Source organism: Orbicella faveolata, unplaced genomic scaffold (assembly GCF_042242905.1).
Source record: "Orbicella faveolata isolate gen_17 unplaced genomic scaffold, um_ofav_v1 contig_1, whole genome shotgun sequence".
Taxonomy (NCBI): Eukaryota; Metazoa; Cnidaria; class Anthozoa; order Scleractinia; family Merulinidae; genus Orbicella; species Orbicella faveolata.
Window position 1 is genome coordinate 6883855 of NW_028301536.1, and position 20557 is coordinate 6904411.

The 20557-nt window shown below is 40.1% G+C and overlaps 2 protein-coding genes across 4 annotated transcripts; both read left to right on the plus strand.

Moving 5' to 3' along the window:
- Positions 1-6037: 6037 nt before the first annotated feature.
- LOC110042314 (uncharacterized) lies at positions 6038-19306 on the plus strand. 3 transcript variants are annotated; one of them, XM_089287020.1, is made up of 9 exons: positions 6038-6090; positions 14282-14347; positions 14745-14831; positions 15890-16049; positions 16615-16659; positions 17381-17556; positions 18067-18412; positions 18528-18572; positions 18852-19306. In XM_089287020.1, exons 4-8 carry the CDS (start codon positions 15932-15934, stop codon positions 18569-18571), a joined length of 729 nt encoding a protein of 242 aa, XP_089143146.1. In that variant the 5' UTR covers positions 6038-6090; positions 14282-14347; positions 14745-14831; positions 15890-15931; the 3' UTR covers position 18572; positions 18852-19306. The 3 variants fall into 3 exon arrangements, with proteins under 3 accessions (XP_089143146.1, XP_089143143.1, XP_020603335.1); XM_089287017.1 differs by lacking the exon at positions 6038-6090 and adding an exon at positions 12739-13085 and having other exon boundaries at positions 18528-18601; XM_020747676.2 differs by lacking the exon at positions 6038-6090 and adding an exon at positions 12739-13085.
- LOC110042338 (steryl-sulfatase-like) lies at positions 6631-12360 on the plus strand. The gene is made up of 3 exons (XM_020747704.2): positions 6631-7216; positions 8765-9472; positions 10492-12360. Exons 1-3 carry the CDS (start codon positions 6841-6843, stop codon positions 11133-11135), a joined length of 1728 nt encoding a protein of 575 aa, XP_020603363.1. The 5' UTR covers positions 6631-6840; the 3' UTR covers positions 11136-12360.
- Positions 19307-20557: the final 1251 nt, after the last annotated feature.

The window sequence follows — 20557 nt, forward strand, 5'->3', positions numbered from 1 at the left end:
GATATCAGCACGAATTGCAGTAAAATGATCTCAAAGATCCTGTGCATCAGGGACGGCGGAGCCCGGGGGGAAGGGAGGGGGCGGGGGCTAGGGGGCTTTAGCAAAAAATACATAAAATAATAATCTTACAAACATCTCCAGATCCCTACAAGTTAGCGCCTCTGGCGCTCTCTTGTAGCCCGCCCCCCCCTCCCCCTCTCCCCCCCCCCCCCCAATTCCCCCGATTCAAAATACGCTCTGCTATCCCTATGCATGGTTTTTGAGAAGAACACAACTCAGATGTAAGTAGTTTCTGAGTTATCTCGAAATTCGAAGTGAAATTCTAGTTAAACGATCGTACGTGTCGCTTCGCTCGTGTTCGAGATTTTAACACGTGTTGCTCAATTGCGAATAAATACCCTTCGGATCCCCAGTTATGCGTTTGGAACCTCGCTTAGTAGGATCGCCTATTTTTTATGGAGTAATCTTAAGTAGCGTAGAGCTCAATCAATAAACATGCACCAAAGGAAAATTATCATCGTGTGCTTTGTTTGATCTTATCGAAGCGCTGATTCTCATTCTCAAGAGAATGATAGGTTTTGACTTAAATTTCTAACGCTCCAGGCTTTATACGGCTCTTTTCTAAAGGACAAATGTTAAGTTATTTTTTTTAATACACAACATTAGGGTCATATAGAGTTCTTCTGGCAAATTGGTGAAGGGAAAAGATTTTTTCAGCTCGTTGATGTTTCCACCGTTAATACATGTCATGGGTGACAAATTACTCCTTAATTAATTTTGGCGCGAAATTTCAGTGTTAATTTATAATTTCACTTGTGAAATTACAAAATTGCCACGGCAACGTTTGGCGCGAAATTTCTTGATACAAGAAACTGGTCAAAAAACCCACGATTGTAAGCGTAATTTGTCACCGGTGATATTAATTAAAGGTAATCAAATGGTATACTCGTGAAATTAAGAAATAATTTCACTTGGGTCTTGACAAAATTGAAGTAATTTCCTCGCTTAAAGGCTCGAGAAATCATAAGAATTTTGACAAAACGCGCGTAAAATTATTCCTAATTTGTCACCATTTGCTCACCCAAACTAATGACTGCCGTTTGATAGAAGAACGCAACACGAATGCTTCGTCGCATAAATAATTTGCAATTTAAATTTTCAAAGCTTGCGCCTACACGTCGAATGGAGGTTTCGTGGCGATATTTGATTGGATGGTCGCCTAGCTTATTGTCAGAGAGGTGCGGGAAATTATGCTTCTTCCTAGAGGAAGTCTTTGCTTTTAAGAAAAAGGAATTTAAAAAGTTGAAAGTAAATTTGGTGAAATGATAAGGCTCTCTTATTTTTATTTATAATATGTGCTTTGTAATGAACGACGGAAAAAAGACGCGCTTTCCGATCTGAAGATACCTTCTCCATATAAAACTTAAATTAAAAACCTGTGGAACAGTCTTGTTACCTTAGAAGATAAATTTCATATTTTTTAGTTAGATTTTAATTGTAATTGTCTACGAAACTGTTGAACATCAAAAACCAGACTGACAGTGCTCTTGTGAGGGGTAAAAATCATCAATCAAACCCCAGCCAAAAATACTTCAGTTCTGGCAAAGGATGATACTTGAAGAATGAAAGAGGCAAAGGTCAGATAAATCGCACTCTTTCTAGATGCAAAATTTGGAGAGAAAAACGCGGTGAAAAGCAATAAAAGAGTTCAACATTGTTACAGAAAGGAACGTCTGACGTCTTACTTTTGATAAATTCCATCGTTTTGATATCCCCTTGTGTAAGATTGCTCAAAACCAAAACTCTTGTACTTAGTGATCGGTCATGTCATACAAATGGTTTCACCTCTGAACATCTTTCGGCAGGGATGAGTGGTTTCTTTTTTCTAGCGTGAATCCAAAGTGGGTGGCCGTTTCCCCCTACCTGCAGGAAGTTCGCAAACTAGCCTGCATGCGCTTGGCGGTTTGGACGGCAGTTCGTAAAGTTTACTCTTGGTAGATCAATTGGCAGATCGCCACGCCACGATCTGAACTGCAATAAACCATAAACCACTTACGGTTAACATTTTTTGCAGCTCTTGTTTAAAATTTTCAAATATTTATGCCCAACGGCAAAATTTAGGCCCATTTCACGGCTAAAGGTTAACCCAGTTGAGACTCTCTTGCATCAATGGAACAAGAACCTCGAATGTAGTTTATTGATTCTAGAATATTATTTTTTCTCTTAAAAGTTTTCTCTTAAAAGAAGAAAGATTACAGCATCGTCTAATTTCCTCGTGTAGGAGGTTTCAGGCTAACGCAGCTCTACGTGGTCTGGTTTGGAACAAAAAAAACACTTTATCGTTTTCAAAACTTCAGTTTTCTTGTTAAATGTTTCACAAACATCCCTGGTACGGTTCTTGCCGTAAATAGCATGAAAGCCCGCTATCAATAGCTAGCCCAAGACACTTGGATGTATATTTGTATTCACTGGTTTTGTTGCCATATTTCAAAGGTGGCAAAGGGCCGATAAAAATTTGGTTGCCTACAAAGTCAATAAACAGCTGGTGACGGAACGTTATTTCTCGTCCTCTTCACTGATTTCATAGCGCGGAAACACTGTCACAGAAATCGAACCTAAAACCCATTGTACAACCCCAACGGTTTTAAGAGTGAATGCCTATAAAAATGGACCTAAATCGCCTGTCAATGGCACAGGTCGAAAAATTGATTTCGCTTGTATTTTGTCCATAGATAGGTCCTAGTAAGAATAGAAACGGACCATAGTTAGTTTCTGCTAATACAGCTTTCTTTGGTAGAAATACGCCAAAAACGATTTCGACCCGACTGGGCTCAAAATCTACTTCCGGTTTTGCTGAATTTTCCGAATATTTGATTGCTTCGCGCTCCGCAGAACAACTACTTGAGAATCTTTCAATGGATTTTATATTCAGTTCAGGTCTTGGTAGTATGACTGAGCGAAAAATAAAATAAATCAAAGTTAGTTTTGAGCCCGAAAAGAGGTAAAACTGAAACGCAAAATTTTACAGTATGTCGCAAGAGAATTATTGCTTAAAAACATCGCCATATTTTTCTATGGGCTATAACTTTAAATACCATAAAAACACTTTCTACGGGTTAAATATACACCCACCTGTTAGGATATCAAAAAATATCTCTGGGCAAATGGTTTCAAGTCGCCCGCCTTGGCCTGTGTTTCTCATAGATTTTGCCCAAAATCCGCCGTTGGAATGTAAGCAATTGCATGACGCGGATAGCCACTCTCGAGTAAAATATTCGTTTCCAGCAATCCGATGAAAACAATTTTTGAAACGTTGTGTGGATAAAATAATGGAAAATGTTTTTTTTTTGTTGTTTTTTGTTTTTGTTTTTTTTGTTTAACTTAGTATAAATATATATGTTTTTTCATTTGCATTGCGACACCCACGACATCCATGATAAAGAACGTTACTACAGTACTCCGGGAAATGATTTTAACACTTGTTTATTTTATTGATTTCACTGATAACTTACAACACAGTAGCAGTTTCAGAGATACACTTAACCAATCCTCTATGATTTATGGCAACTGAATCATTGACTGACAAATAAAGTCAAGTGGAAATACCATAATTTCTATAGACTACTAACTGCGTGACGGCATCTCAGCTCTTCTAGCTGTGTAGAAAATTTGTACCTACACAATATGTTCAAACTCAGCTAGAAAACCCGGAATTTCTTGAATTGAATTAGCCGAGGAAGAAATTGCGTTTAAGTTTCAATCATACTGGGAAAAAAATCCATCTTTTCTACTTTGGTTGTTTGATCAATTAACTGAAATTTGCAGATCAAAACACTGGTAGACAAATAAACATTACAGTGGTCGATCTAGGACTAGGTTTACAATAAAGGAGTTCCCGAATTCATCAATTTTAGAGTATTCGGATTAGTAGGGGTTTACAGTGAAAGGATATTCGGATTCTTAATCGTTTATACACGACGATAACTCCGGGAACATTCATGATGGAATGGTTAACAAGCAGTTTGTTGCCTCGACAACGAGAAACAAAATGCCTCCGAAAATAAGGCTAGGGGTAGGTTGAGACAGTCTGAAGTTTTCTTTCAACTCGCTGACCACGGTACTGTTGTCCATCATGCCAGGTTCCTCCAGGTATTTACTTAGGGTTTAGGGTCGAAAACCGTCGAGGTTTTCGATCGTGCCATCGTCGTCATCTGCGCAGTAAAGTATAAATTGGGCACGGTTTCTGAGGAGTATGGCATTACCCATTATAAAATTGATTACCTACACCTGAAACAGCACGAGGTAATCACCCAGCGACCGCCATCAAATGGCCATCAATGCGCCTACGACTCGACTACGACTGGATCATGTAATCCGCCATTTTCGTTCCACCGCAAACTCAAAAGATCACAGGCGGAAATATATCTGGATTCGAGAGAAAATCGTTCACACGACAAAACTCTCCGGATTCAAAAGTTTTCGGATTCAAAGTTCTCACTTTAAATTCCGGATTCAAAATCTCCGGAGACACGACCAAACCGGGGGGGGGGGTTATTTCGGTTTCGTCCACTTTTGTGTAAATGACAAAATCAATCCGGTACTAAAACATTCTGGATTCATCACGAATCCGGAACAATTTCCTCTAGTGTAAACCTGCAATCCTGGCCATAAGTTGTTGGGACACCTCCCATTTTTGCGCGCTGAAACCCACGATTTCAACTACGTCCTTAACGTTTTAGAACAAAAGATGAATGGAAGCAAGTACAATTGACCCCCCCTCTCCCCTAGCAATGTTGCATGAAAATGAAGCTATTCTGAAGACTAGATTGGATGTGGGAAAAAAGGAAAAAGGGACAATAGAAAGTGGTTAGACAGTTGTGTTGGAACCAAACGCGATTGCTGAAAAATCACTATTATTGGAATAAGACGTGAATATCTATCTTATCGTCTCTTTAGTTCGAGAATACTGTTCTAGGAGGCGAACAACTCTTGAAACGAGGCTATTCTGAGGCTATTGTCAAGGATTTTTTTTCTTCAAGATTTTTATCAACATTGACAGGAGGAGGGGGCAAGCGGGCTTGCGCGGTTTTGGTCTTAAGAGAGGCTGCCTGTGAAGTCATCTGCCGTAACTGTCCCAACACTTTTGACCAGGATTGTAGTCTTAAATGAACAGCGAACATCCATCTTGTTTTGTTCGCGGAAGTCGGTCACAGAGGAGCGAATTTCAATGAAATATATATATAATTTGATTAAGCAATTAGCCAAAAATAGGTTGGCCGCCAAAACAGTTTAGGGTTAAGCCTAACTTTAACCTTAAGTTTTAAGACTGAAGAAAAAAAGGAAAAAGCACTGAGCATTTCAGTTGTTTGAAACAGAAACATTCGCGCACAATGAACTATGTATAGTACGTGGGTAACCAGGAAAGCAATCCGTCCAGCACAGTAATTGTTCAAATTAACAGCTTACCGAGACACTCGCACTGTCGATGCCTCTTATTTATGACTTTTAGGATTTGTTTACTTTACTTTTTCCGACTTTTTAGCCGGAGAAAAAGCACTAAATGTGCTGGCACAAATAAAAAGGTTTAACCGAAAATCGATCCGTCGAAATCAACAAATACAAATTTAATCACTGTAGCGTTCCTTCAGATCACGTAAGGCTACAAACCAACAATATCAACTTTTCATTACGCTTAACAAATGAACTTAGAACGATTTTCTTTCTAGAACTCGTTCTTGTAATTAAAATGATCAGAGAAAGAACGACAGCCTAAAACGACATAGCAGTAACACCCGAACTCCGAGTAAATTGCTTTTAATTGGCGTTTTTAATTAACGAAATTTCCAAAGCGATGACTTTCAAAATATAAAAGTTAAAAGTGGTCCATTATGTTTTTTCTTTTTTCACCCAAATGTTCTAAGATAGCCATCTGCGGTTTGTTGGAAACGAATTATGTATTCAGGGTGACCGCCAGAGTCACGCAATTGTTTACATTCTCAGGGCGGTTCAGGGAAAAATTCATGAGAAGCACAGGCCAAGGCGGGCGACTTAAAACCATTTTCCCAGAGATATTTTTTGATTTTCAAACAGGTGGGTGTACAGTTAACCCGTATAAAGTGTTTTTATGGCATTTAAAGTTATAGCCCATAGAAAAATATGGCGATATTTTAGTGCTATAATTCGTTTGAAACACATCGTAATATTTTCCGTTCGTGTTCGATCTCGTTTCAGGCTGAAACGAAGCCTCGATTTATTTTATTTTTCGCTCAGTCATACCATGAAGACCTGAGCTGAATGTAAAGACCATTGAAAGATTCTCAAGTAGCTGTTCTGCGGAGCGCGAAGCAATCAAATATTCGGAAAATTCAGCAAAACCGGAAGTAGATTTTGAGCCTAATCGGAAAAAAATCGTTTTTCGCAAATTTCTCCCCAAAAAAGCTGCATTAGCAGAAGCTAACTATGGTCCGTTTGTTTACTAGCTAGGGCCAATCTATGGGCAAAAAATGAGCAAAATCGATTTTTCGACTTGTGCCGTTGTTTGGTCCATAATTATGGGCACTGGCTCTTAACCTCTTCCCATATACCCGATAACCCCGCCTATGTTATCTCTGTGGTGTTTTTCTATTTTTCTTTTCTACTATTTTCAGTTTTCCTTCAATTTAAAGGAAATCTATGGCACAAAATACCGTGACTGAGCCCCTTTAATAGCGTGACTGTAGCGACAGGTTACCGTGACTCGCCCCAGGGAGCTCACGGCGAACAAATCCATGATGGCGATCTTATTGTTGTAAAGTGTTCAAAACGTGGAGCCTACTACAGACGTTCTCGTCGCCTGTTACCATGCGTCACGCTTGGTTTAACTTTATTTTAACGTTTTTTGTTTTCGTCCTAACATCTGCTAAGCCAAACATTATTGTATTTCTCGTGGACGACCTTGGAATCGCAGATCTGGGCTGCTTCGGTAATGACACGATCAAAACACCGAACATTGATCGGCTGGCTGAAGAAGGAGCTCGATTGCGACACGACGTCACGCCGGACTCTATCTGTACACCAAACAGGGCTGCATTTCTTACAGGAAGGTATCCCATCCGATCAGGACTCGCCGCAGATAAAGGGCAGCTAAGAGTGCTTGTTTTCACATCAGCATCTGGTGGTCTGCCCCAAAATGAAACCACATTTGCCGAGATTGCATCCGCTGCTGGTTACAGAACAGGTTGGTTTCTTAGACTGCTATCTAACTACATGTACTGATATACAGCAGGTATCAAATTAGAGGTTCTGGAAAAGGTTGCGAAGGCTGATGGACTGAAACATGATTACACCTTTTCCCCCGCTGCCCGTTCATTTCCCCTAGTCAATTTCTTGATTTATTTACTTTTGATTTTAAATTAAAATATTTTTGTGATAAAAAATGAAAATGATATTAAAAGAACATAAAAAATAAAACCGAAAAAGCAAATAAAACATAAATTTACAAGAAACTTGTTAAGACAACGGGTTTTTTGTTAAGGCATTCCTAGGCCACCATACTGCTCCAAAATTTCTAGAGATATTCTTAATTCAGTGTTTTAAGGGTAACCCAAAAATACTGACCCCTGGTCCGTGGAACCCCACTACGGACCGGGTCAGTGGACTACCTATGAACCGGTCCACGGACTACCCCAACGGACCCCCTCTACGACCACCCCAAAATAGTGTAAAAATAATAAATAAAAATTTCACTTATGGGTTGTCTAATAGATTACTCGTGTCACTGATTTTTCAAGTGTTACTCTGTGCAAATGTAACAGGCTTGGGTTTTGAAGAGCCCCCCACCCCCTCCCCCCCCCCCCCCAAAAAAAAATGCCTAAAAGCTCTTTTCAGCCTAAGGAGATGCCGATGGCAAAAAGAAGGAAAGTTCTTACCTTCCATTCGTGGCTCAATCTGGCTATGGAAGATATATTTTTAGGCCTTTTATTCTTGTTTGTATCTGTTATTCCGCTGAGCAAATTGTGAAGCCTGGAAGGAGTTCACGAATCCATGGGAGAATGGGCTGAACAAAATGGCAGAGGGGAAAAAGCGCAAATTTCGAGGCTTCCTGAGGCTTCGTCTTTCATTTACTTAATGGACACAGCAAAGGAAATGGCAATGTGTAATGATAGAAATTGCGCCCAAACCTGAATCCAGGTCTGTTACATTTGCACAATGTAACGTTCAAAATTGCGCCGTCACGAGTAATCTATTAGACAGCCCGTAACTGAAATATTTATTTATTATTTTTATTCTATTTTGTGGGGTGGTCTGAAGAGGGGGTCCGTAGGGGTAGTCCGTGGACCGGTCCATAGGTAGTCCATGGACCCAGTCCATAGTAGGGGTCTGCTGACCGGGGATCAGTGTTTTCGGGTTACCTGTGTTTTAATGTTTAAGTGGAACTATTTATGTCACGTCGTCACTTTCCTCATTTGCATAAAATAAAAACATAAATATCTCTAAAATGAAAAAAAGATATTTCAAAAAGAAAAATGCTATTCTTCTTTATTTTGAAAAGCCTTTCAAATAAGCAGCAATTATCTTTTACTTCATGGGCACTTTAAACAAAACCCCACAAAGATCCTCTGAGATGATAACCAACAGCACCTTAAAAGATCCTCAAAGGTCCTACAAGATATTACAAGATCTGAATTAGGATCCTAAAATACTTTGATTAAGATCTACAAATCTTCAAGATCTTTAAGGGTCATTAGAAGGTATTTGTTAACAAGCCACACTTCCTGTCTTGCAGGTATCATTGGAAAGTGGCATCTAGGGCTGCACTTGTCATCAAGCTCTGATTTCCACTTTCACCCTTTGAAGCAAGGTTTTCATCATTTTTATGGTCTTCCACTCAGCAACATAAAATATTGTGAGCCTCATGGCCGCAATCATGTAGGAATTTTTGTTTTAGGGTTAGAGCCAACTAACGTCCTCATTGCTGCTGCAGTTATTGGAATAACACTGTACATTTTCTACTCTGGTGGCTTATTAAGCAAGTGTGCTTTTGTTTCCCTCTTCACTATTATTTTGTTGATCTCCTTTGCAATGTCTGCTTGTCTTATGATGATGGCTCAATTTAACTGCTTTCTTATGAAAAACTATGAAGTTGTTGAGCAACCAGTTGTGTTGGAAAACTTGACAATGAGGTTCACAGATGAAGCAATCAACTTTATCAATACAAACAAAGACAGCCCCTTCCTGTTGTACATGTCATTTGCCAAAGTGCACTCACCTCTCTTCACTACACTATTGTATGCCAATCACAGTGCTCATGGTCACTATGGAGATAATGTTGAAGAAATGGATTGGAGTGTTGGTAAGATCATGGCTGCTGTTCAAGAACTGGGTCTGAAGGAAAACACATTTGTTTACTTCACATCTGACAATGGTCCTCATTTAGAAGATGTAAGCACTTCAGGAGAATACCATGGTGGCTGGAGTGGGATTCACAAAGGAGGTAAGGTGAACAGACAAGGTTTTGCAGACTATATGAATGAATGAATGATTGCTATGTTCAGTGAATGAATGTTTATGTTCACTGAAGCATTGCTAGCTCCCCTTCTCCTCCTTCGCACCCATTTTTTTTTTTCTTAGCTCTATTTCCCCAGGTCCTTTTTCTTCCTCCTCATCCATCTCTATTCCTCCTTGGGCGACTGTAATTTTGTAATTCTTTAAAAATCCTTTGCTGTCTTTCTGCCCTCTTCTGCCTTTTCTTCCTCCTCCTTCTCCTGCTGCTGGTGGCCTCATGGTTAGTGCACTCGTCTCCGGATCAAGCAGTCCGGGTTTGAGCCCTGGCTAAGGATATTGCGTCGTTTTCTTGAGCAAGACACAACTCTCACAGTGCCTCTCTCTCCAGTGCCTCTCTCTCTGTATAACTGGGTGCCGGTGAATCTAATGCTGGTGAGTAACCCTGGGATAGACTAGCATCCCATCCATGTGGGGAGTAGAAAATTTATACTCCTAGTCTCTTCATGCCACAGAAACAGGGATAAGCTCTCACCTGATGGGCCACTTGACTCGTATACAGACTTTACCTTCACCTTTTCCTTCTCCTCTTATATATTCCTCATCCTCCTTCTTAGTTTTTTTCTTCTCTTACTTCTCTTCCTTTTTGTACTATCTAGCCAATAGTCTAAGGCTAAGTAACCTCTTCAGTCTTGGAGGGTTGTTTGGTTTCATATATAAGAGAAAAAAACCAGTCACACAATTCTTCATGATTTTGTATTCTTGTGGGATTTGTAAAGCGCTGTTCGAGGATCCACTGTAGCCCTGACAGCTTATTTGATGTATTTCACATGAAAAATTGTATCTTCTCTTTCTATCCAGTTTCTCCCTTGTGCTTATGTGATAGGAAACTAACAGACGGATATTAAACGTACATGTAAGGTTTTGTGACGATTCTTTAGGAGAGGTAAGGAGAATTTGTCTGGAAAGGCCATTAAAGGCTAAACCACTTGTGTTATTTGCTTATTACAGGCAAAGGACAGTGTTGGGATGGTGGTGTTAGGATGCCTACAATAGTATCATGGCCGGGTCACATTCCAGCTGGTACCTCCCTAGATGAGCTCACCAGTAGCATGGACGTGTTACCCACAATAGCTAAACTAACTGGTGCAGATCTTCCTGAGGACAGAGTCATCGATGGAAAAAATCTCTTACCACTGTTGACTGACAAGAGACAAGAAGCTCCTCATGAATTTCTTTTCCATTATTGTGGAAATCAGGTCCATGCTGTCCGTTATCGGCCAAAGAACACTGACACTGTCTGGAAGGCGCATTTTATGACACCAAAATGGACTGAAGGAACTGAAAGCTGTGTCGGGAAAGCCATAGTTTGTAGATGTCATGGGGATAGGGTCAAAGTCCAAGATCCTCCTCTTCTTTATGACGTAACAAATGATCCTTCAGAAAGCTCTCCTATTACTGCAGATAGGCCAGAGTACAAAGAAGTGATGAAACATATTTCCCCTGCGCTGATAACCCACAAAGAAAGCATTAAACTTGTCCCTAGTCAACTGGGAAGAAAGAACTTCTTTCATCCCCAGTTACAAATGTGTTGTAACTTTCCCTTCTGCCGCTGTAAGGAAGCTGGCGGAAAACTTGAGCATTATTTTCAATAAGCACTAGGCTTGCTCGTTGAGCGGATAAGCTGAATCAAATTCTGTGCTGTGATTACCTTGCCCGCTTGTTATTACGCGCTGTGTCCTACACGAAAATTTGTTCAGTCTTCAAATAAGTCCTTTAGTGACCAAGCTTGTTCGGTCAAGATACAGTGTATGGTTATTGACCAAGCGTGAGGTCAAGATTCACAAGATGGCTGGATATTGGCCAAATTCTGCTTTTGCGTGTTTATGGACCTCGACTCCGTCTCGGTCCGTAAACACGCAAATGAACAAGAAAACAAAACAAAACAGACAACAACAACAAAAAAAACAAACAAACAAACAAAACCAGGCCAATATCAAGCTACGTCATGCGCGATTGGTCCACACACGACCCGTTACGCGGCTAAAAATGAGAATCCTAAGTTATTATTTTAGAAATTCTTTAGCCTTAATTCCAGAGTTTCGATAGAAACACAGAACTAGCACGAGTTGTTGACGTAATGATGGCGCAAGCAAAGAGAATTTACATTTTGATGATCAAAGTAAACAAGTTGTTTCCCTTTTTTTCGTCGCGGTGTATTCTGAAAGAAACAGAAAACATTTTCTCCGTGTTTCTAAGGAGTTTTAGTATAAATCTACTAGCGTTCTATCACGAATGCTGTTCTTTGGTTAGCTACGCTACTCACTTTCTGTTCTGTGATAGATAGTGAGTAGCGTAGCAGTGTGCGGTTTTTGCCAAAATGACGGCCGCTTCTTTGCGTTTTCGAAGTGTCTGTGAAGAGGACTTGGATAAAAGTTTTGAACGACCAGTAGATTTATACTAAAACAATAAGATTATTCGCTCTCGATTTCTATGCGTGATGGTTGACGACGGTGCAGCCGTCGTCAACTATCACGCGATATCTCGAGCTCATAATCTTATTGTTTAATAGAAACCCTCGTGAAAGTTTGGGAGAACTCGAAAAAGCTGTGGAAAAACTCGCCTACGGCTCGGGTTCCCTCAGCATTTCTCGTTCTCCCAAACTTCTACTCGTGTTTCTATTCAACAATTAGATTATGAGCTCGAGATTTCTATCATGCATAGAAATCGAGAGCGAGAAATCGAGACCTGCAGGATACGGTTTTGACATCTTAAACGCCATTGTCTAAGAGCCATTGAGCATAAAATTTGAAACAGGTTCTTATTTGGAAAATAAGTTGCAGTGTGTTCAGTATAAAGAAGTGGATGTAGAGAAGGATATGACGATGTGTATTGTATTTCCTTAAAATGTAGTCTAACTCTTTAGACACAATTATATATTCCTCAGAAAGTGACCACACACATTGGGAAAGGCAGAATAAGAACCTATTTGAGAATCAGTCTAAATTCTCAGTAGACACCCCACATGTAAGAACCTTTTTGGGCAAGCCTGGAAAAATCTACGTTCTTTAAAGGGGGTGTTCACTATAACTGAAAATAAATGCTGACTAGACATCAAGAAGGTAACTCCCTGTCTGTTTTCGGGTTTATTCTGTTTCACAGTCCCATAACCCCTTGAAAATGTTCTTTTAGTAGGGTGTTTAATGTTTACTGTCAAGAAACTTGGTTCCAATTAAGTAAGTAATTTAGATCCTAATAAGTCTAGAGATACCAAGCATGTACAACGGCTTGTTTAGTCGAAAGAAGATCACAGTTATCCGTGACCTGTTTTCCTGAAAGGTTAAAAATTTTAATTGAAACTGAAATACGAGCATCGAGAGCTGATTCTGAGATATGTCAGGGTAACCTGGTAAAATGAAAATAATAGCTTTTCGTTGCTTAAGCAGTCAAAGAAGAAAGAGTTTTGGAATCACGAAAGTTGTAGCGCCCTCGTCATTTGTTATATTTCCGTAAAAATGGCCTGGTTACCTTATCGGAGTTTCCTTGTGTTCGCAATTACACAAGTGTCTGCTAAAAGCCCTGGAGAAAATCATTCGCTGCAATCGGTAAGCTCATTCGATGAATGTCTTTACGTTAAATGAGTGTGCTCCATCTGTAAACTGCACAACGTACAGCTTACGTGAGAAAAAAGCGTGCGCGTTTTTAGTCCTTTGACCATGCTGCTTGATGAATACGTCATTCTGGGCGACGAGAAGAATGAATCCACGCAAAATAACCTTTTGCTAACTTTTACTCGGACCCGAGGGGGGTACTCTGCAAATCATTGGGTAATGGGTGTCCTGCGGGGATACTGATCATGAAACATTTACTGTAAACTTGACCATGATCAGCTTGATTTTGGAACCGTATTCTAGACCAGGGGCCCATTTCTCGAAAGCCCTAAAAGTTTTCGTACCCGGGAACCCGAAGCAAAATTTCAAACCTTATGATTACAGAGCTGTTTTATTCACATATTCTTAATATGAACAGGGTTCTCTTCATACAAGGAGTTTCAGGCGAATACACCTCTCGGTTTTTAGATCCAGATAAATTAAAATGGCTTTGCGGGCCCGAACGGTTTCCGGGGCCTTCGAGAACCGCGCTCCAGGCACCAAAAACCCTACCCTATCCCAAACAAGCTATTTTCCATGCAGAAACTTTATCACTATCGTAGTCCAACATACGCTAACTAAGGCAATTTCTTGCTAAGTCACTTTCGAGTTTCAATTTCTATTGTAGCACTTTGGCTACTCTTCCGGCAAATTAGGCCCTGCTCTAGATAAAAAATGTGTGATTTCTATGCCCTGTCCCAGACTAAACTGCCTCAGTGAAAAACCATACATACCCTTCACAGCGGCACATGCCCATATAGTTTATATATGCGAGTACTTCCCCCGTCCACCCCCCCCCCCCCCCCCTCCGAGGTACTCTGACTAATTTCTCAGACTGATCAAGACTATACAATTCTCTTATGTTAATCATCTGGAAATTCAGTCCTTTCTACTACGATTTTAACTGATCACTGGCGTGATTCCCGTGGACATTGATACAACAGCTAGCAAGAACCCAGCTCGAGATATTAATATCTTTGGAATGCTTTGAGTTGAAGCCATTGTCGCATGTTCACCTTGAATTTCACCTCTTTCTCGTGCTTATCGTATTAAGCACGACACTGCATTTTGTTGTGAAAGCTCTGAAGATTTTCTCGATACATCATTGGGAGTTGGTTTAAACGTAATATTTTCTTTTTGCCCATTCTCAGGAACATGATACCTTGAGGGTTCCAAAAAGTATAGAAGCAGGCTTCAATCCATTAGGACTACAATCGGTAAGCTTAACAAACTTTTCAGCTTTTTGTTTTAATGCATATTTACTATAACAGGAAAAGGGGTTATCAGGGGTTGTAAGTTGTACAAAACACACTGGTTAAAGTGCTGTGCGTTTGAAACATCACAGTAACAGACGGTATACTCGCTGTTTAAGAATTCTGTGTATAACTATCCGAACCAGGGAGGTAAATGCGCAAACTAAGCAACTCGAGAACTTTCTATCTTTGTGGAACGTCGAAGTGATTATTGCAGTTTATCCTGACTTTATCTCTTTCTCTCCATTATCGTATCAAGAAGCAAATCATTCCGTTTTGACAGGCTTAATGGTTTCCTTATTAAAACTACTTTTGCGTTTTCTTTTGTTTGCGCCTGTGGCTTTTGTCGGTTTCTCCACAGAAACAAGACCTGTTGGTTGTGGAGAATACCAATTCAATTTGTCGTCCAGAGGTAATCGGCGTCCTTCGTTTTCAAGCAACGAAAAAGGTAAAATTTCTTCATTCAGTTTTCTATCGCCACGTGCATGGGTTTGGTTTAAGCTAAAGAGCAACTAGAAATAGAGCACTGACTATAACACAGCTGTTAGTGAACCATCCATGTAAAATTAACGTATATTTGTCTGGTAGCCACTTAAAATGGCTTATCGATCTACCGATTCACGTTGTTGTATTGCTCGAGAGAGCAGATATAACGATATTCCATATTCAAAGTCGGAATGGCCTGATAAGCATAACAAGTCTTTCTTTGCCCAGGTCCAAATTTCTACAACTAAGCATGCTTTTCCGCATTGAGTGCCGCCTTAATTTGCAGAGCCGGGGAGATGCGTTACGTCTTTTTTGTGATTAGTTAGATCGAATTTAGTCAGTTCTTTTTCATGCACTAAAGAGATTTATTTAGGCATTTTCCCCTAAAATCTATGAGTGTAAAGAAATTCCGCCTACTCTAAAGGATTGACATTCCCTTGAAACTACAGGCTAAATTTGTTCGCGACTCAAACCTAAAACTAAACTTGGAACAAAGTTGGAACAGGGATTGGCACTTACAACAAAAACAAAACATAAAAAACAAGACAAAAATTATCAAGATAGTGGTGTTTATTTGGAGACCACATTTTGGAAGGTAAGGTAAGGTTCAGTCTGCGTACGAGCCACGTGGCCCGTCAGCCCAGAGCGTATTCCGGTTTTTGTAGCATGAAGCGACTAGCAGTATTTTACTCCCCCCTGCTGGATGGGATGCTGGTCTATCGCAGGCTTACCCGCAGCATTAAATTCGCCAGTACTCATTTATACACTTTGGTAAAGACAGGCACTGTGAAAGTAAAGTGCCTTGCCCAAGAACTCACCACATTGACCCCAGCTCAGCTAAGGCACGTTACGGAGTCGAGCGCGCTAACTATGAAAGAGAAGTGTTTACTGTATTCTTTACGTTGAAGTAAATTCCATACAGAACCTTTCCTGTCAATTGGGCCTTCTTTCATTCTTGTATGCTTAAAGACACTCAGAACTTGGCCTCCTCCATTTCATAAATTATAAATTTTTCGATAGCTCTTGGAAGTCTGTGATGGGTCACAGTGGTTATTTACTACCATGGAAGTACCTCAGGAATCGTACGGTACCCTGACCAATCCTGGGCAATCCTGCAAAGATATTCTGGAAAAGACCAAAACGTCTGTCGACAGCGGTATCTACTGGATTCAACTACCAGGTTAATTTGTTCAATTAGTACAGAAGAATTAATAATCATAACCAATTTTGTGTGAAGGGCATTGGTCCTCATAGGAAAGGCTAATTTCCAGCCATATTGACCGAGAACGCTTGGCCAATAAAGGGTTCAAAATAAGGCATACAAAGAAAGCCCTTTTCTTTCAGAAAGCAAGATTGCTCCTCTCTAACCCACTCGGGTAGCCAATCGCACGGCAGGATTTGGTTCATCATGCTCGCTCCCGCTCACGTTGATAACGGCAAAGAAATGACACATTAGAGAGCAAATTAAGCAAAAAGAAAAAGGTCTGGTCCACCACTGATATCAAGCTTATATCATGTTAGTTCTTTCATCCTTCAAGAATTACACGTGAGAACTCTCTCTTAAGAGATATTGAAACAGGACCAACAGGACAGACATTTGCAATAATAGCTAGGTTACAAAATACACTTTGAAAAGATATCAATACGCCTTTGAGTATTTTACTGTTCTAACATGTAATTTAGACAATATATCTAGATGTATATCGGTTGTTGATAACTCTAAACAATTTTTTTTTACTCTTTAGGTGATAGTTCAAGTTTCGCTGTATACTGCGACATGAAATCTGGAGGTGATCGATCTTCAATTTTAAAATGATAAAAAATAAAAAAAGTCGTAAATTTAACGCAAATGTGGCCCCCTTCACACTACACCGGAGGAATTTGAAAACGGAGGGTTTACTCTGAAAGCGCAACAAACGTTTTCCCCCCATATTACTCCGGAGAAATTTGAAAACCAAGCAATTTTCTTACGTAATTTTGGATTTGTGATTGAGGAAAACTCGGGCAGGGAACTCACATGATTATCGTGACGCCACCGTTTTTGAAAAGCTCCGTCTTCAAAATGATTTGCATCCACAAGAAAACGAAAAGCCGGTAATTTCAAATTCCTCCGGTTTGAAGAGCGTTTTCGAAAAGCTCCGTTTTGTCACGGATTAGTGTGGACGGTCGGCCTAACCGCAGAACTAAAGCTGCATTTTCAAATTTCTCCGGCGTAGTGTGGATGTTGCTTAAGATTTTGTATATTTATTATTTTTGTTTTGTTTTGTTTTGTTTTTTTGTTCCCTTTTTTCCTTTGTTATCACTGTAATCAATATTTAGATCCCTTTCTCAGTCAAATCGTAAAAAGGCAAATTGTCTTCGAGGATATTTTTCTCAGTTCCTGCAAAATCAGGATCGCGAACTTCGACAATAATAAAAGAAAGACTGACCATAAAATCATGTCTGTTTTTATATAAATATTTTTTTAATTCAGCTTGACTTTACACTGCACATTCTCTTTGCCCTGTTCAGGTTGGACATTAGTGTTTAAAGCAGTGACCGGAGTTAACTCCATACCCGCCGATCTTTGGTTTGCATCATTTTCAACGAATGAGGACGAACAAAGGGCTTTACACCCCTCCAACAACTTCAAACAGAATTACAAGAACCGAATCGTTTTGAAGTGGCACAGTTTTGCCCCATCAGAAGTAAGTTTCCGCAAAATGTTCCCATTTTTTATTCTCTTGGGAGAATTTTTGAAATTAACATTCTTTGCCGCTAGGAACAACAAACCCTTCAATTGTATGCTCTATTGCTTGAGTTCAGCGTCGTATCGGTGGCATAATATATCTTCTTCTTCTTCTTCTTCTTCTTCTTCTTCTTCTTCTTTTTCTTCTTCTTCTTCTTCTTCTTCTTCTTCTTCTTCACTTCCTCTTACTTTACGCATTTTCCACTTCCTTCTTCTGTTACTGCTCCTTCTCCTCCTCCTTCTGCCCGCCTCTGTCTCCTAATCCTAGGCCTCCTTCTCCTCCTCCTAAATTCTCTCCCCCTCCTTCTGATCCTGTTCATCCAACTCGCGTTCTCCTTCTCAACTCCTATTCACCCTCTTCCTTCTCCATTACCGCCCTGTGTTAAACAGACGTAGATTGTAAATGAAAGTTTTTTGTTGGAGCTTTTGTTGCTGATTTGGCTAACCATCTCTTTTTTCTTTACTCCAGGCTCGAGTAGTCTTGTACAAAGACGTTGCAGCTCTACTGCAGATTACTTTCAATGCCATCAACAGTGATAATTCCAACTGGTTTTCCATGTCTCGCCTAACTGACTCTCCATGGACAGACCTGGCGAGTGAGTCGAAGGCAGTTTTTGCCATCCGTAAGTGGACCAGACGCAGAGAGCGTCGCTCCTTCCATATCAGCAAAACGTTTGATGCCTGCGGTGAAGACGAGGGATGGCTGGCTGTGACGGATCCGACTTCGTGTACTTGGGAGCAACGCAAAGGTCGTGGAACCGTTGTGTACAGCAATACACATCATTACACCAACTGGAACTCGCCTAGTAAACCGGGTAAGATCTGATCGCGGCAACACCTTGTGGTAAAAATTCGTTTACGACACTTAGTTGTGTGATATGAGTTAACAGTTTAGATTCAATTGAACTAATCTATGAATTCTTTTGACAGAACACATTGGTGTAGCGGACGTCTTGGCCGTCTTTGTGCGTTGAGGTAATCCAAAAGTCAGGATATATAAACAGGCTAGTACTATGTTATGGAATCGTCCGAGCATCAAGAGAGTTGTTAAGTGAGATTAACGGGTTACTTGAAATGTTTTCGGGAATTCTAACGACCTCCTTCACTTGACATTTTGGACAATAGATCGCTTCCTAGAAGACCCGAGAAGTTCAACTTCAGTGAATAAATAACTTATTTGCAACTTAAGAGGTATTGCCTACATGCTTTTCTAAATTTCACCAAGTGTGTTTTTTTATTATTATTATTATTTAGGTTTTCACCCTGCCTGGACGAAGACAGTTGAAGTTTTCCAAATTCAACGCTGAAGATTCCGTCGAACAAGACATGCTGCTGAACAGTATTGGTGTTTTGATAGTAATCATGTTAATCTTGCTCAACTAAGCTATAATATAAGTTACCTTTGCTAGGCAAAGGCCGGCCGATTTTTTAGAAACTTTCAAGAGTTTTTACCGACTCTCGCATGGATAGTCAGAAATTCAGGGAAAAAAAACATTTGAAACGATGCTAAATGGATTTGCCACTAAAATAAGCTACATTTTCCATTCGAATTCAGTATTTCTTGCCTAGAAAATAGCAATAAAGAGCATCAAAAGGAGTTTTACCCTCATCCCATCAAAAAAGTGAAAATCTTTGACACGGGTTAGGTTGAGCTAGTTATTTGTAGGCTGCATCGTTTCCTAAAATAAAACTGTTTTGTTATACAAGAACGTTGTAGTTTATTGCTTTGAGTCTTTAATTTGATTTGATTCCTAAGGGCCGATTTTTTCACATGGAACAATATTATAGTGTGCACAACAAGTCTACAAATTGAATTGTTTACTGGAAATAAAACCCACCAAAAAAAACAAATTCCTTGCCAGATCGTTGTGTTCGAAAACGAATAATTTTCTGCGGTTTTGAAGCGAGATTTAAAACCCTACAGCAACCTTAGCTTCAAATGTTATATAAAACCAAAAGTTTATAACGTATAAAAAGAACCGATGTGATGAAGGTTTTTGCAATTTTCACCTGACGCAAACAGAGCGCGCTGCAAAACCAAAGACCCCTAAAGGCCAATTTTGACAACCGTTTTGTCACATACGACAAACCTACAATACGTCTTCGACATGACTTGCTTCGTGTAAATCAAACTCACATGATTACTCTTGTCGCAAACGACCCGAAAAATGGGGTACGATTTGCAACAACCGTTCGGCAATCGTACCGTCAGAGAACGCGTGACAAAAGTGCCACTTTGGCAGCTGCCAGCGATGTATATATTGAAGTTGTATGCGAAAAGGCTGGACCGTCTCGTATCAAGAAATGGTCTATTGTAGCGGGTCCATTTTGGTGATTTAACATAAACAATAGCCCTTTTGTTAAACGTAAACAATAGGCCTTTTGTTATTAGAAGCGCCGAGTTCTTTTTCCGAAGCTTAGCGACAAAACTTGTGATCATCAGAAAAATTGTCGGCATGACCAATTAGTTACCTTAGGGGAGTGAGGACAGTAATTTTTGTTATCACAAGATCAATTTCCACCGGGGGAGCCCAAAGGGACACTTGACCGGCTGTATGAGTATCGGCCAGACTCTCACCAATAAAGTAAGAGCTTTAGGCCTATTCCAAACGTCGTGACTTAGGCACGACAGTTGCACAACGTATATTTTTGTAATCGGCTATTAAGGCGTGACCCGCTTAGACTAGCCTTTCAGTGCTAGTTGCGGGCATGCGACTTGGCTTCAAACGGCGTGCTCTTGCAGGGCCGAACTGAATTCATAGCCTGTTACCAGCTGCCGTTGCTTTCTATCATTTAAAATGGTCTTCAGCATGGCAAACTTATAATCTTCGGCGACTGAATTAAATTCGACGTTTGAAACCACTAGCCTTCTTTTGTCATACCACTACTGGGTCAAATTCATTTGAGTTCGTCACTGCAGTAGCACGACGTTTGGAATAAGCATTATTAGCTTACAAGTT